This window comes from Anser brachyrhynchus, assembly GCF_964034855.1.
Source record: "Anser brachyrhynchus genome assembly, chromosome: 3".
NCBI lineage: Eukaryota > Metazoa > Chordata > Aves > Anseriformes > Anatidae > Anser > Anser brachyrhynchus.
Window position 1 is genome coordinate 21,373,134 of NC_137696.1, and position 15,898 is coordinate 21,389,031.

General features: G+C 43.1%; 1 protein-coding gene and 1 long non-coding RNA gene across 5 annotated transcripts in view; one reads left to right on the forward strand and one right to left on the reverse strand.

The window, feature by feature from the left end:
* Positions 1–3,143: 3,143 nt before the first annotated feature.
* On the reverse strand, positions 3,144–4,050 carry LOC308193221. 2 transcript variants are annotated; one of them, XR_013949471.1, is made up of 2 exons: positions 3,845–4,050; positions 3,144–3,552 (listed from the first exon to the last, which is right to left on the reverse strand). It is a non-coding gene; the product is annotated as an uncharacterized lncRNA (long non-coding RNA). The 2 variants fall into 2 exon arrangements; XR_013949472.1 differs by having other exon boundaries at positions 3,724–4,050.
* A 165-nt stretch (positions 4,051–4,215) lies between these two features.
* The window catches only part of FBXO11 (F-box protein 11), a 73,839-nt gene continuing 62,156 nt past the window's right edge, over positions 4,216–15,898 (forward strand). Inside the window, exon 1 of one of the 3 annotated variants that reach the window (XM_080587601.1) lies at positions 4,216–4,754. In XM_080587601.1, coding sequence (XP_080443727.1) covers positions 4,634–4,754 — 121 coding nt within the window. In that variant the 5' untranslated portion in view covers positions 4,216–4,633. Of the gene's footprint in view, positions 4,755–10,491; positions 10,626–15,898 lie in introns of those variants that run through there. The other 2 variants (XM_080587600.1, XM_080587602.1) reach the window with 2 other exon arrangements.

Here is a 15,898-nt window from a genome sequence, read left to right on the forward strand (position 1 = left end):
ACTTTCAGCTGCACAGTAAGCAGGTTCAACCAGTTCTAGATCCCAGTATTTTTGAAATGCTCAGATCTTCCAAGCTTATGAGAAACGACCCTCCAGGTTTAAAGTCAGTAGTTGCCAGTGGGTCAGTCCAAAATCTTCAATGTAGTATTTTTAGGCCAGGGATATATTAATGGCTTATAAGATAGAAATAATAGGAGCAGAAGTCTTCTGCTCCTGAAAGCAGAAATGTGACACTGTAGAGAAAGCCTTAGATAAAGACTCCTGTGCACCAGGTTCTATTCCTGGCCCTGTTAATAGCCTGTGAATGCTCTCGGGCAAGTCATTTCAACCCTTTGTGCCTCACTTTCATCTGTAAGGAGAGGGATAGATATGTGGCTCTTTTGCAAAGCCCTCTGAACTGATTAAAAAGTGCAACAGAAAACTGACTTGTATTTCTTGTTCAAATCTAGGAGCTGTATGTAGCAGAAGGCTCTGTGGTAGGCTTTGTGTAACAAGCTGCAACAGCGGTCTCAATATTTCTCGTTCTCTCAAATATTAGGAAGCAATGACCAGTGAAAATACTGTGTTCCACTTAATTGCAAACCAACAATTTATTATTTTTCAATTTACTGATTCTGAACAATTTGTAAATAGATTTAAGCCTTTGTATACAATTTAAAGTCTGTTCTTACTTATCCGTAAACCCCTTAGAAGCAATCCACAGACCACCATCTATTGAAATCTTTTATTCTAGACTTGTTTTGATCAACTGTTGAAGCAATACTCACATCCTCAGGATATGTAAGGATCACAACGTCTTACAACATTCAAAGTCTCACATTCAAAGCATTTTCAGCAGTCTCTGAAGCAAGGCCTTTCAGGATGCTACTGAACGGGCACATTAAGGGGAATAAAATAGTGGGGATTCCAGCAGATCACCCTGGCCTGAATCATCCTGATTGAACAGTTTACACTGGCCCACATCCATTTGTAAACCCAGCTTATTCTCTGACCCCACCATCTTGTCTATTCTTCATTCTGAGATTTTAGAAAAGAAATGCTTAGCTGTACTATCCCTTTACTAGAACAGATCTTCAAGTTGTTTGTAACGGTCTTCACTTCAGAAGTCATCTGAACCAGAGTTGCTCATCTCTCTGCAGGTTACCCTCACAAATAAATAGGAAACTCATTATCAGTATTTCCTTCACTACTACTGCCTGCACTACTTCTCTCTATGAAGTAGTCTCATTAGCTAAGCAGTTCTAACTACTCACTGTTAACACATAATTAACGTGTTACTGTCATCACTAAGCACTCCATGGCATCCCTTTCTGCATTCAGAAAGGAAGTTGATTTCTTCAAAGCAGCAGCCAACTCTTCCTGTACATACAGAGAACTAAATATCTTTAATGCTTCAATACATCTACATTTGAAATGAACTAGCACACAACAACTCTGCCCAAACTGCTTATGCCGAAAGTGGCCCAAGTAAACTCTTTACCAGGTCTTGTGCCCTGCTGTTCACAGGTCACCAAAAGGTGGTTGGTGGCAAAGAACCCGTCTGACAAGCATTTTCTTTGCATAATTATCTACAATATAAATCACATTATGGTTTAGTTCCACATTCTGTTCCCTCTCTTTCCAATTTAAATAAAGAAAAGCCGTGTTGACAAAGGCAACATTAACTTGCCACTATAAATTGCACCCACATTCAGAAAAGCTTTTATTAACACATCATACAGGATGGCTTAATTTATCTCCACAGTAGTCAGTACAACATAGCCTTAATATTACTTTGGACTTCAGCGCCATTTGCATCACAGAAGGGTGTTTCTCCTCTCAGACACTACACAGCAATAACAAATGCTTGGGATGGGTATGTGTAAGAATTTAAGGACTTACAAAACTGAAATTATGATAATCAACTCCCAGCCATCACAGACAGAATAATTTTGTTATGAGGAAAAAAAAGGAATACTAGTAAAAACTGGTGTGAAGAATTTTCAGGCTTCCTAATGTGTAGCCATGAGCACTAGAAGATTAGTGCAACTATTTTGATACTTCATGCCTTGTAAGACAAATGAAAGCGCCCATAATATCACTTTTTGCACCAGTAATTTATTTAGTAGCTTTATACAGGTTGTCTTACTCAGCATATGAGGTTCTTTCTACATCAACTCAGAACATTTTTCAAACTTTTGCATAGCTTTCTAGAGATTGCCCTCAATCCCTCTTGACTAAATCAGTAAGAATACATATTGGAACTGCTTACAAGTAGTCACAATATTTTTCTCCATTTACAGTATATTTTGCTAGACTCCCACCATTACATCTTTAACACAGATTACCACGTAAGACAATTACAAAAACTGTTTTTATGCCAAGAAATCATTGGGTTTCAAAGTAGTTCAAGTCAAGATTTGAAGTGACTTGAAGTCAAAAGTCTGCTCCGGTTAAAGGTTTCAAAGTTTTATTCTAGCATCAGAACATTAGATTATTTTATGTTTTAGGTAAAAATTAGCTCGTCATCCATCTTGACCCTTGAACGTATTTTCAAAAATTTGGACAGAGTACTAGAAAATCAGGTTATACTATATTGCACAACCACAGGCAAGTTGGAGTCACTAAGGATTCATTTGGTGGATCTTGGTGAAGACAGAACAACCAGAAAAAATTAACAGAAATAAACTTTTATATTTGTATAAAGTTATTTATTTATTAGTAGCATATATAAAAAATAGTTTGTATAGTTAGATCATTAATAGGCTGTATTTTAAAGACCATAGGTTTTCAAGTGATATGAAATCCCTCAATTTTGTCACTGTTAGACAGTTCTTTACTATGGATCACCCCTTCCACTTGAAAGTTAAAGCAGTTTCACACTGCTGTTATCTGAAAATAAATGTATTTTGTATGTACATTCTAACAAAAGCTTATATTCTAGCCTGGTAATTGTTATGACAGAAACTTGCCTCAAGTAGTGACAACTGTTCTCTTTTCCTGTAAAGTTCTCTTCATGAGCACTAACCTTTATTATTTCCCCTCCCTTTAAGAGACAGTAGCAAGAATTACTTTTTCAGGCGTGGAAAACAATTCTTCAGTTTCTTCTACCATTCTTCAAGGCAACAAAATACCAAGTCAAAGAAATACTCCTTAACAGTTACTACTACAAGATTTCTTTATTTTTGTATGTATTTACACATGTACATATATACACACTCAGGCTTGGTTTCTGAACTGGTATGAACTTAAAGGCAAGATTTCACTGTCTTTTACTTGAAAAGCATAAATATAAACATTTTCCAGTCTTCATTTTTTGTTTAATAGAGCATTCACTTCTTCAGGTTCCATTATATCTTCATGTCTGCTTCAAACCATCTTCTGCCTAATGCGCTTTTAATTACAACCCTTTGTTTACATTTCATGCCAGATAACACACCAGGTCCTGTTTCCACAGAGGCTTCCAGGCGCTTAGATTAAGCAGGACCATGCACAAACCAACCTTTGCAAGGCTAGAAGACTACGCAGAGAAGATCCTCACTGCTTGGATTTTGCCATTGGATTAGATGAAGTCTGAAAAGTAAAAAACATAGGTAGGATAGGTAGGTTTTTTTTTTTTTTTTACAGATCCCAGGCCACCAGGTGAGCACCAATATAATAAAGGAGAAGCTTCACACAGCGTCAGCCCAAAATAAACACCCTATTATTATATTAGAAAGAGCGTTTACACTGAGAAATACGCACATCCCCCGAACGAAAGAGTTGTTAACAACGAGCCAGGAAACGAGCAGTCTGTACGTGGAAGCCAGAAGCCACCCACCCCGGCCGGGGCCCGAGCCCACACCCAGCAGCAGCAGCAGGTTACCAAGGCACAGCGCACACACAAGGCACTCCAGGCGGCGGCCGCCCGCCCGCCTGCCTCCTTCCCCTTTTACACACGGCTGAGGGCCCCCGGGGCCCTCCATGCGTCCTCTCCCAGCGGGGAGCTCGCTGTAAGGAGGCCCCCAGCCCTGTCAGCACGGCGCTGCGGGCGCAGGCCCCCGTCCCTGCCGCCATCCCGGTGCCCGCCATGTCGGCCCACGCAGCGCCGCGCCGCGCAGCCTCGCCGCCCCCCCTCCCCGCCCGCCGCCCTTATATCGGGCTCCGCCACCCCACCCCGCGCCGCGCCGCTCGCCCGCCCGCCCGCCCGCCCCTCCCTGCCCCGCGCCCCATAGAAGCGGCGCGCCGATTGGCCGCCCCGCCGCCGGCCCGCTGTGTGGGAGGCGGCGATTGGCGGAGCGCGGCCGCCAGCGGCTGCCTCCCCGCGAGTGTGTGTCTCCGGCAGTGTCAATGGCTCCTCCTGCCACGGAGCAGCGACGGGCTTGAGCCGGGCCGGGCCGGGGGCTCCTTTAAGAGAGCGCTTCTCGGGGGGGCCGCCGAGCCATCGTCCCCCGCAGCCAGCGCTCGGGAGACCCAGCGGCTCCTCCGCCTCTCGAGCACAGCCGGGGAGGAGGCGGCGGCGGCGGCAGCGGGACCCGCACCCGGAGCCCCCTCCTTCCTGCGCCCGCTGCGGCGAGGCGGCCGCCCCGGGGCTCCCTCCTTCCCCCGCGAGCAGGCGCCGGTTGCCGGAGGACCCCCCCCCCCTCCCCTGCCGCCACCCACACGAAGCCGGCAAATGAACTCGGTCCGAGCCGCCAACAGGAGACCCAGGCGAGTGTCCAGGCCGCGCCCGGTGCAGCAGCAGCAGCAGCAGCAGCAGCAGGAGAGGAACAACGCCGCCGCCGCCGGGGATCGGGGTAAGGAAGGCGCCGCCGAGCCGAGCGGGGGCCTGCGCGGCGCCGGGCCCGGCCGGGCAGCGGCAGGAAAAGCCCAGGCGGCGGCACCCGGGGCTCCCGCTCAGGCCGCGCTTTGTTTGGCTCGGGCTCTGCCCCGGCTCGGGGCTGCGGGCCCTGCCGCCGAGCGGGAGGGAGGGAGAGAAGGAGGGAGGGAGGCGGGGGCTCGGCCCCGGCCCTCAGCCCCGGCCGCGCTCCCACGCCCGCCGGGGAGGGTGGGGGGCGACCGCCGCCGGCCCCCCGGGGCGGAACGGGGCGAGCTGCCCCCGCGCCGCGTCCCCCGGGGAGCCCCGGCGGGCCGGGCCGACAGAGCGGGGCTCGCCGCTCAGCCCCGGCCGGGGTGACGCGAGCCCACCCCGGGGGGCTGCGGGGTGCGTGTGTGTGTGTGTGTGTGTGTACCGGGGGGGGGGGATAGGGGGGAACGGCGCCGGGCACCCCCAGCCAAACGCGGCCCGGGGGCGGCGGCCCGGAGCCCCGCGGCCCTCCGCAGCCCGCCTCGCCTCGCCTCGCCCGGCCGCGCAGGGCTTGCTGCGCAGTTGGGCGCCCGGGCTTCGGTTACGGGGGGGGGGCGCGGGCCGCGGCGGCGGGGGCCGGGCGGCCATTTGGTGACCTCCCTCCGCCGCGCCGCCCCCGCCGCCCCCGGCCTCGGGCCCTGGCGCCTGGAGCCCCGAGGCCGGCGGGGCCGGGGCCTGGCCTGGAAATGTTGACAATCGGAGCGCAGGCAGGGAAGCACCACCATTGTCTGAGGGGATGGGAGGAGAGGAGAGGGATCGCCGAGGGGGGATCCCGGCCCTAATGGAGGCCGGAGCGGGATCGCCGGGCTCTGAGGGGGGGCGACGACGACGACCCGGGGACGGTGGTCCCTCAGGCCCGGGGCTGCTACCGCAGGAACGGGTCCTCGGGGGTGCCCGTGTGCTCCGTGCATTTGCGGATTTTTTATTTTATTATTTTTTTATTTTTTTTTTTAAGGGCGAGATGGGGGTGGGATTGGAGGAGACATTTTGCATGTCTTATCTGGTGGATTGGATTTTAATTTTTCATGCGTTGGCTGTCACAACTCCGGCATGATAAAGGAGACTGATCCGTGGTGCAGTTTTAGACGTACAAATGTCTTTTTAAAATTAAAAAAAAAGCCTTCATTGTCAGCTGAATGTCTTTTGTTTGAGTATCCAGGATATCACATCAAGAGCGAGGTATTCTAACTATGGAGATGCGTCACAATAAATATTCCAGCGTGTTTGTGGCAATCGAAGCGTTTTAATCAAACGAAGTAAATAAAATTTAATCTGAGGAAGTATTTTTAATTCTCCATTCCTCCCCTCTCCCCTCCCTCCCCTTCCTTCCCCCGCCCCCCCTCGCACACATTGGTCAGAGCAAAGAATGTTACCCGGACCAGCTTGCTGTGTATATACCAGAGGATGTGATGTCTTATGCCCAATTATGGGGCTTGTGTAAATCTTCCCAAATCTTCAGTAATTATATAATTAAAATGACTTCACTGGTAAACTGACATTAAAAAAAAAAAAAAGTACTTCCTCCTCTCAATGATATGCACTGAGAATTTTCGTCATTGACGTTCCGTATGCACAATACAGAATTTTTTTCAACCCCTGAGTTTTCTTCATATTTTAAACAGATGAAACTACAGTCTCTAAGAGGCATCCAGGAAGGTGTGCTTATAAATTAAATGCTGTGATTATTCAGTTTTACTGCCTGTCTCAAACCATTTTTTTTACTGCCTGTCTCAAACCATTCACATGTTACTAATTTGCTAAAGATCCAGGCAGAAACTTTTTCTGTTAAAATATGAGACTCCAATCTATTTGCATTGCTCTGATATTTTGTGGAACTCTAGGTTAACCTTTTTATTTTATTTTTATTTATTTTCTTACATTGTTACTGCTGTTTACCACTCAATGGTGGTAACTGTTTGCTGAAACTACTGTTCTATATGGGTCACTGCTAGCTTTTTCCTTCCATTTTTGAAGGTCAGTTGCGCTAAGGTCTGGCTTGCTGAAAAATGCATTATTAGCGTTAGGGGCTTTTGTATTAATTTCATATTTACGTTTAGGGTACCCCTAGCGCAGTTCCTATTCCCATCTCAGAACTTGTGTGGTCAGATTCAGTATCTCTGGAAGCTAATGCCACTTTTACCTGTGACTTTGATGGCTTTGTGCATGGCTGTTACTGGAGAGGATGAGGAAGAATGCTACCAAATGAGAAGTCAATATAAAAGGGTTAAACTATACCACACAAGTCAGTGCTGTCTTTTTTCACCTTTATTCCCAAGCAATGTAGGTCGTCTTAAAAAAGTCTGTATAAAAGAAGCAGTGCAAGTTATTAGCCGAGGGTTTCTATTAAAATCAGATTTAAATTTGTTTAAAAATTATTATTAGATAATGTGAGTGTGCCTGTGATTAAATTAAAATTATTTTTTGTTAAAATTAATTCTGCTCGTCCTTCACATCACAGTAAGGAGGATCTTACAAATACTGTAGAACAGAGTATACAATGTAGCATATAGTTAATCTTTGGAACTTCTTGTTGTTTCATATCATTAAGGTAGATTGCTTAGTAAAATGAGTGCTAGATCCTGAACTTTATTTATTATTTAATGGTGCATAGGTACACAGTGTTTTGCATCTGTGCAACAGCTGTTAAAATTTCACTATTGTGTAAAAATCTAGAGTTATGACTCCTTTTATTAATACATTGCGAGAAAAAAAAGTAAAGAAATCCTCTGTCAAAGGTTCCTTGTAAAGGTTTAAAAATCATATAGAGCTGTGTTGTATAATATGAGATTATTCTTAATGTATTTTATACATGTAGTATGAATAGATCTAATGAGCATATAATGGTGCTATCTATATTATAGATTGATAAATAATGATTGTGTACCTTTATTCTGATTACTCTGGGGAAGGGAGATCATAAATGCATGCAGATAAAAATCCACCCCCCCCCCCCCCCCCAACTTACTGGGTTGTACAGCCAAGATAAGATGTCATCAGAATATAGTTCCCAAGATGTTTTGCCTTATGTTCTGCTGTTCACACCTCCCTCCATCTAAATTAGCCACTCTGGCTACACTATGCTACTTCTGTTTTACCTTCTCCCTCCTGATCTTTCCACAGTCACCGGTGGCGTTGCCAGTGGTTTATTCTGTGGTTTTGGAATTCTGCATGAAGGATACAGAATGGATGGGTCCTTTCATTTTATTTAGGACAATGGTCTGTCCAGAAGGAAATTCAGACTGGGTGACGTCTGTGTTTAAAATATTCCTATGTTTGCTTATAGTGCTTTTTATTTATTTACCTATTTTCTGTTTGGCTACAGTTTTAGGAAGAAAACAAGGTTAGACACTTCAAAAAAAAAGTCAGAATGCAGCTAAACTTAACCTCAAAGCTATCATGTATGATAGTTTTATTTTTTTCTTGTTTCTACTCCTCTCAGAGTAATATAAATGCATTAGTGCCTATGTGCTTCTTCGTGATGTCAGCACATCACTGAATATGGTATTTATGAGGTTCTGAGCTTTATGTCCAGTATTAAGTGTTTTCAGGATTGGACCTTGCATGTTGTTAAGCACCACATGTATAGCACCATCACAGCTGGTGGGGTTGCCGTGATCCTGCTCGCCTCTTTTATATGGTTTTGGTATTCACGTGACAAGGTAGTGAGCTGGCTCAGAGCTGGCTGTGCCAAAAACGAACTCCTTTTTTTTCTTTTTCTTTCCCAGGTGTATTTTTGGCTTGAGTGCCAAGGGGAGGGATAACACTGAATGCCTGTGGGTGTGGTGGGACGGTGGCAGCTCCAGTTTAGATTGGGTTAAGCTGGGTCGATACTTCTGCAGTTGGGGCATATGGAATACAGCTTGTATACCTACCTGGCAAGCTTGCTCATTTTTCTCCTCCTTGTTCTGTTTTCCAAACAAAACAAGACTTTCATACCCATACATTCTGTCTGTCTGTCACTCTGCAACTTCTGAATTTGTTAGCTCATTTCAACCAGATTTGACAAAGGGGTGTGAAGTTCTTAAGTTTTGTGGAAATAGTTGAATGGGCAGAGAAAGAAGACAATGAGGGAAAGACAGTTGTAACTTATCCTCTCTACCCATGCCAAGAAGCAACAGCCAGCTGGCCTGTCAGCACACAAGGTAATTGAATTAGTCATTTGTCTGTATAGGGGACACGAGCGCGTGAAGTACTGAGAGGAAGAGTAGGTTAGGCTGTGCAAGACACAAACATGTAGAAACTAAGCTCCAGTAGATCTCTTGCTCACACAGCTTGAATTTTGTAATGTTAAGATAAATATCTTGGGAAAGTTAAGGAGTCTTGATTTGGCCCTGTTTCAAGTGCATGTGTGTAAGCGTGTGCGAGATTATTTTTTATTTTTTAACGTATCCACCAAAAGGGCTACGTTGGTGTGTGCTGGCCTGTAACAGTGACTGAATTAAATGACTCTTATTCTGAAGCAGATGCCCAGCCTTGCAACAAAATAGCTAAATTGGTTTCAGTTTTTGTAGGATCATCCCTTATGGCAAGAAGTCAAGAAGTCGGGCATCAATTGCTCCAGGTGGAAAGAAATCTAATACAGGTTTTTCCATATTCCTTAAAACAGAGTTCTAGGCTGTGAAAAAATGTTTACATACAGATGCGTAGTCGTTGTTCTTGCAGCAAAAAGTTTCTAAAGTCTGCCTTACAGTTAAAAAATCAGATTTTATGAACTTGGTTTTGCAAGTACTACTTCTTCTCAAATCCTGATTTTGCATCAGGAGTACAAAAGAGGTGTACTTGTTTACTTGTACTATTGTCTGTCATGTAGGACAAGAGCCAAATTTTTGCTAAAGATTACGTATCTCGTTTGCAAAGATCAAAACAGAGTATATTTGGTCTTGGTAATAATGCTGATTGGCTCATAGTTTTGGTGTATTTTTCATAATTCATAAGAATATTAACATACGTTAGTTTCTGAGAACTAGCAAGTCTTTTCAAATTTTATTTCTGTGTTCCAAAAACCTTGAGCTGAATGGTTTACGTTGGGCAAATGCAGTCTCCTACACTGGTCTATTTAATACCTTCCTGCTTTGTGGGAGCGTTACGCTCTGCCCCCTTCCTGCTCTAGTGCTACCTGGGAGCATCGCAGTTATGGAGTGGACCAAAGGTGTCCAGCACGTGTCAGGCTTATTGCAGGTGTGCAGGGCATTACACATAATAGACGTTATGCACACTGGATAGGAAGAATTTAGTGTATACGCATAGAATTGGAGTACTGTGAACACATTGTCAGCCCAGCAGCTGCCTGGGAACGTCAGACTTGCAGCTTAGTTTACGTAGCAGCTTCCACACCAGCACTGTAAATCTGGCGTGCCCGGCGAGTGCTTCAGTTTGCAGTGTACATACAAAGCGACTGCTGCGTGTGGGGGTCTGTTTGGCGCAGTAAGCGTACTTACTTTGCATATGCACGCCGATATCATTGAGGAGGCCAAGGGCAGCCACTGCAGCGAAGACAACTCCTTTGGTCACCATCTGCTCTAGGTTGCTTCTGCAAAGGAAGTTGTGTTGGGAGTATGCTCCAGGTGTATTGTAATGTGGGTCACCTGTGGCAGGGCTTGAACTTCCTTTTACAGCTTGTGGCTGGGAACTGTTTGATCTGCCATAAAGAGGAGGTAGTGTGTTTCTCTAAGATTTCTAAATCACGCTGTTTATAATGTACAATCGTAAACGTATTTAATGTGAAGTAAGAAAAGCAAATCAGAACTGTGTAGTATGTGGTTAATAAAAACAAAGAAAAGAAGATGTAACTGAATTAATAAGAATTTAAAAAAAATGAAAGGTTTGTTTCCAGTTGTTTTCTGTCATTAGTTAATCCTCTTCTGTTTTCTGACTGTTAAGTACTAATGCTGATTTCTTGCTTATGTGGTGCTTTTCTTTTTAGCACTTGAAAAGGAGGGGAAATATACTTAGTATTTTTTATTATTTTTCGTAGCGCTAAACTTCAGTACGTGAACATATCCCTAGAATTTTAGTTTGAGTCTTGCTTCTTGATGAAATGAGCTGGGGGGGGGAGGGAGAAAGCAAACTGAAATATACAGTGAAATTACAAAACACCTATTAAAATTTTACTTTTAGAAGGCATTTTGGATTGATGTAAAAGAGGAAGGCAAGGTCTAGATATAAATCCTGAAGTAAAGAAGACACTGCATGGGTACCTTTAAGTTTACTTCCTACTAGAAGGTTTAATGAACTCTTTTGAGGTGGTTAAAATCTCTGACTTTGGAATGCTTCTAAGAAGGTAACTGTTGCATAGTAATCATTGTGGTTCTTCTCAATACATAAGGTTTGCTTGTTGCGCTGCTGCCTGTTCTTAAAATGTTATTGTTCATAGAAGCTGCTAGGATGCAGGCAAACAACAAATGACCACTTGTAAACCATTTAGTTCTTTCAGCAGGCTTTTAAGGACTGCTCCTTATGCAGTCCTCTGAGGTATTTCCTTTAGCTGCATTTTGACAAGATAACTAAGTTATTTTAGAGCCTGCCTGCTAGGGGAAGGGGTTGTCTCACTATTCCTGCTTCTAAGCATGTTTTTATACCCCGCCTTGTGTTGTCGCTCCTCTGGTTTAGGCCAACCCTGACCCAGAATACCATGGAAGCTAAGAATCAAGAAAAAACAAACAAAACCACCACCTGAATAGTTACTTGCTGGTTAAGCACTTAGAACTAGCTAACTGCAGAGCTCAGTGTGTATGAGATGCGGTCGTCAGGTATGTACCTGGGATGGGGGGGAGGAAGTGGGACTGCCCCTTGCTGTCATGGCTGATAATCAGTCAAGCAGTTTTGGTGTTGTAGGAGACTGTAGCCTTATGCAGTGAATGGTGATAGTCCTGTCCACTACGTAGGAGCTGTACAAACGCTGCTGTGGCTTTGTTCTAAGATAACATGCTGTTACACGTATAATAAAACATGAATAAAATTTACTGTTGTCACAGAAACCTGCAGTTTCCACCCCATTGCCAGGTTCATTGGGTCTCTCCTGGTGTCTTAAATGTGAGAGTTCAGGCACTGGTTTGCTGTAGGAGCTCTAACTGGTGCATAGGTGTTTCTTGTTTACAGGTGTCATTGCTGAAGCTCTTAAATTTGTTTATGACAAGCTGTTACAGTTTCTTGATTCTACTTAGTTAATTCAGCAGAAATATATATTTGTATCATTCCAATACATACTGGTTATTGCTGTTTTTATTCCAGTATCAAAAGAATAGTATTTATCTTCCAGTGCAAATGATTCTGTGTTCCAAAAACTGATTAAATTTTATAGCTCTGTCAGGTCAGCATCAGTCTAGTGTTGATTAAGTACATAGTTTTTCCCCTTTTTGTTTTTCCTGACTTAATCAAACCTCATAGGTGTAAGGATTAGGGCTGTTACTTAGTGATTGTTTTTGCAATTGTTAGTGAAAACTGATTTGGAAAATTAGCTAAACCTCTTAGCAGACAGTGCTGTTGGGCTGGGAGACAGGGGAATGGCTGGAAAATATTGGGGGTGGAAGGCAGGAGTACGCATTCATTACTCTGGCTGTAGGCTGCTAGAAGGGTAGTCTCCCTCTGGTTCCTGAAAACTGCGTAGGGAAAACAAGCATTCCTGGGAACGAGGTTGGGAAGCAAAAGGTCTTTTATTTTTGTCCTACTGTGAATTGCCATTACAAGGCAAAATTAAAAACTGTACTTGGAATTATTGTACTTGTTTTGAATAACCACTGTCCAGATCAACAGAAGAGCTGAACTTGCAGTCTCATGATCATCATGCTGTGTGCATGCTTTTATACCAAGGGGCTGGTTAGCATGAATAGGTCATGTTACAGTAACTATTTCCTTTTGGTAATCCTGGTTTGTAGTGTTTGGAAACAGCCTGCTTGCCTTAAGGGCTCTGACTTGTGGGTTTTCTTTTGTTGTGTGCAGTTAGAGGCAAAAGTTTGTGAGTTTAGTCTCTGCTTTCTGAACAGGAGTGGGCTCTAACTCTACAGTTTGTCTAAATTTCAAGCTATCTTTGTGTTTAGACAGGCTATTGCAGGATGACAGGTTACCAGATGTCAGCTGATCTGTGGTATCTGATGCACCATAATTGTTCATGTGTGTGCTCTTAGCCTGTGGCAAATGGAAGGTAATTTGAGTTAGCTTGACCCTCTTTCATTACGTTCTTTCAAGGCACTCCCTTGTCCACGTGGATTGTTAGACCTGCTGGAGTGCCTGGCTAAAACAATAATCCAGTTTCTGTCTCCAAGCTAGTTTGAGTGTATCTGTACAACAGTAAGATGAGGGCTTCGCCATAGTTTGCTCTATCATTGCTGTTTTGAGACTATACCTTGCTGAAGGAATGATTGCTACAAAGATGCTACCCAGAGAATCAGTCAGATGTTATAATTACCAGGTCTGTTTTACCTTTGGCAAAACTTATGAAAGCTTCATTAGCACATTATAAAACACTACAGTAAGTTGGTTATTTCACAGTATCTCAGTATACTTCTTTCTCGTATTTAAAGAAGTAGGTTTTACTTTGCAATTACCAAGCATCTTCGTAAAGAAGTCAATCGTTCTAATGCTTCAGTAATGCTTTTTGGATGTTCTGATTCAAAGCTCACTGAAATCCTGGCTAGCTGAAAGATTCCCATTGACCACAAAATGGCACCTGAGTTTGATCTGAATTGACATGAAAGGTAAAACAATCAACTTTCTTCTTAGTGCTTAGTGATATGAAATTTGAGTTTGTGACAGTAAATACGTAGCTATCCAGTCTGCTTCATCAATAATTATTAAAAATATAAAATACTACTTAAATGCGCGTGGGACAAAAAACTTCTCAGTAGTCAGGTATTGCCACTCTGTCTTGCTCCCTGACTAAATTTCCAGGGCTCCCAAGCAAAAACTTAGAACTGCTTCTTGAACCTACATCAGTTCCCACTCTTTCCCAAGACAAATATGGTTAGGTAATTACTGCATTACTGATCCTACATCTGTATGACAAATAATGTCCTTCCCATCTCTTCTTATTTAGCAGATGAGAATTTCTGAGGGAATACTATGTAAAATGTACAGCTCCTACGTTTCTTGTACTTGGGAAAAATGAATGGAAAAGTGTAACTCCTGGAATTCAGTCTTCTGAAGACATAGGCCTAGGTGCTGACTTAATGTGGTTCTCTGAGAAATAAACAGTTGTGAAGGTGGTCTATCAACATCGCTTTACAGTAGGCTGCAATTGATTTAAAAAAAGAAAAACTTTATGCTGCAGAAACACAGCAAAACTTCCAATTTTCATCATTTTTGTACGATCTGAGGATAAAACAGATGCTTTTTGGCTCAATAACTCTTTCCTGATTATCATGAAAGCAAGAGTCAAGAAAGGTGTTCCAACAGCTGATGTATCTTCAATTTAAACTAGATGTAATAACCATCCAGATGGATGTATCTGCCATTTCCTTGAGTTGTTGCCATCCTGAAGGTGGATGGACAAAGCTTTAAATGGCTGTTACGTTAAAGACTTTGGCAAGGTGTGATGTTTCACCTTTTTCTGAAGATGATAAGACGTGTTGTTCAAAACAAACCAGTTTACTCCGAAATGTCACTTGCTCAGTTATTTGACTGTATTGACTGCAGCGTCGATGTTGAGATCACCCATGGTGACGGAAAACCTGAGCTCCATCCTTTCTGACCTGGGGTGCTGCAAGACTGAAAGTCTCTAAGGTGGCTGTAGTATATGAAAACGAGTAGCAAGTGTTCCATCACTGAATGACCATTTTGTTCTGATCCGTTTGGTTCCTCTCTATGTCCGTTTTTAACTTTCTGCAAAGGTATGTGGTAATGGAGCCTCTAAGGCATATGCTTCAAGTTGCTGCTGAAAGAACCTCCTTCAGTGCAAGTTTTGAAGCTGTTTGGCTAGCTAAACAACAGTGAGAAGGCAGGAGATGCATGTTTTTGACTACTGTTGTAGTCTGGATGATTAGAAGAATTATTGGTATGGTTGTGATAACAGGTAATATCTGAGTGACTTCAGGTGACCTTCAATAGTGAGTTTAGACCCCTTCATATCTTGCCAAGTTTCTCAGTCACAGCAGCTCGTGATCAATAATCCGTTGATATATTTGATTGTGTATCCATCATCAGTGTGGATATTTGCCATGGTCAAACTTTACTTTAAATTACAAGATTTAAATAATCGAAAAGGGCATACCTGGCTAGGTTCACTGGGTATCTAATGAAGTCCTGTTCGAAGAGAAAGCTGTCATGGTACATGTCAGTATGGTGCTGCCTTTCCCATTTTGCCTAAGTGACTTTTGAACAACTGAGTTTGAGTGAAACTCATTTTTAATGTTAGCAGGAAATGAAGTTTTCTGACAGCTTTCTCAGCTAAACCTGTTTTTTTCTACATGCAGCAGAAGAGGAAGAGGTAAAATTCTGATTTTCAGTTATAGACAAAATAACCTCAGTATGTAACTTTAAAAGAAAATATACTGGATATGTTAATGTTGAAAGAAATACTTCGTCTTTTGGAGGCTTCTTGCTTTGGTATAGCTATTAGCTTAGCTTCTGTACTTAGAGTGAAGATGAGATGTATAAAGGAAGTGTGAACTTACTTGTAAAAATCTGTTTGGAATTACCTTTCCTTTTTATTTTTGACATGTTATTCAATTTATTTGAAATTTTCAATATTGACACTGTGTATTAGTTCAGTTTAAGTTAAACCTTATATTTTCGTGCTCACTTCATTAATTTTTCTGCCTATGTTTTTCAGAAAACTTTATCAAGAAACTGAAGATTTGAGCATGTACTTTGCTGTGGGTTGCTTTAACTAATTAATACAGTGGCAGTTAAAAATGGTTTGCACATGTCAAAATCACAATTTTTAACTATTTGAAGCGTATACCAAGCAATACCTGCCCTCCACTTTTGCTGTAAAAGTGGATTCATTCCCGTCTTCTTGGGCAGATCCCAACAGGCAGCATAGCTTGTCATTTACTTGTCTTCTTAATGGCGAAGATCAGAGTGCTCTGAGCTGCCAATGTATTTTTTAAATATGAAGTTTTGAAGTGTTACACAGTCAGGTGAAATCAAGAATAATGT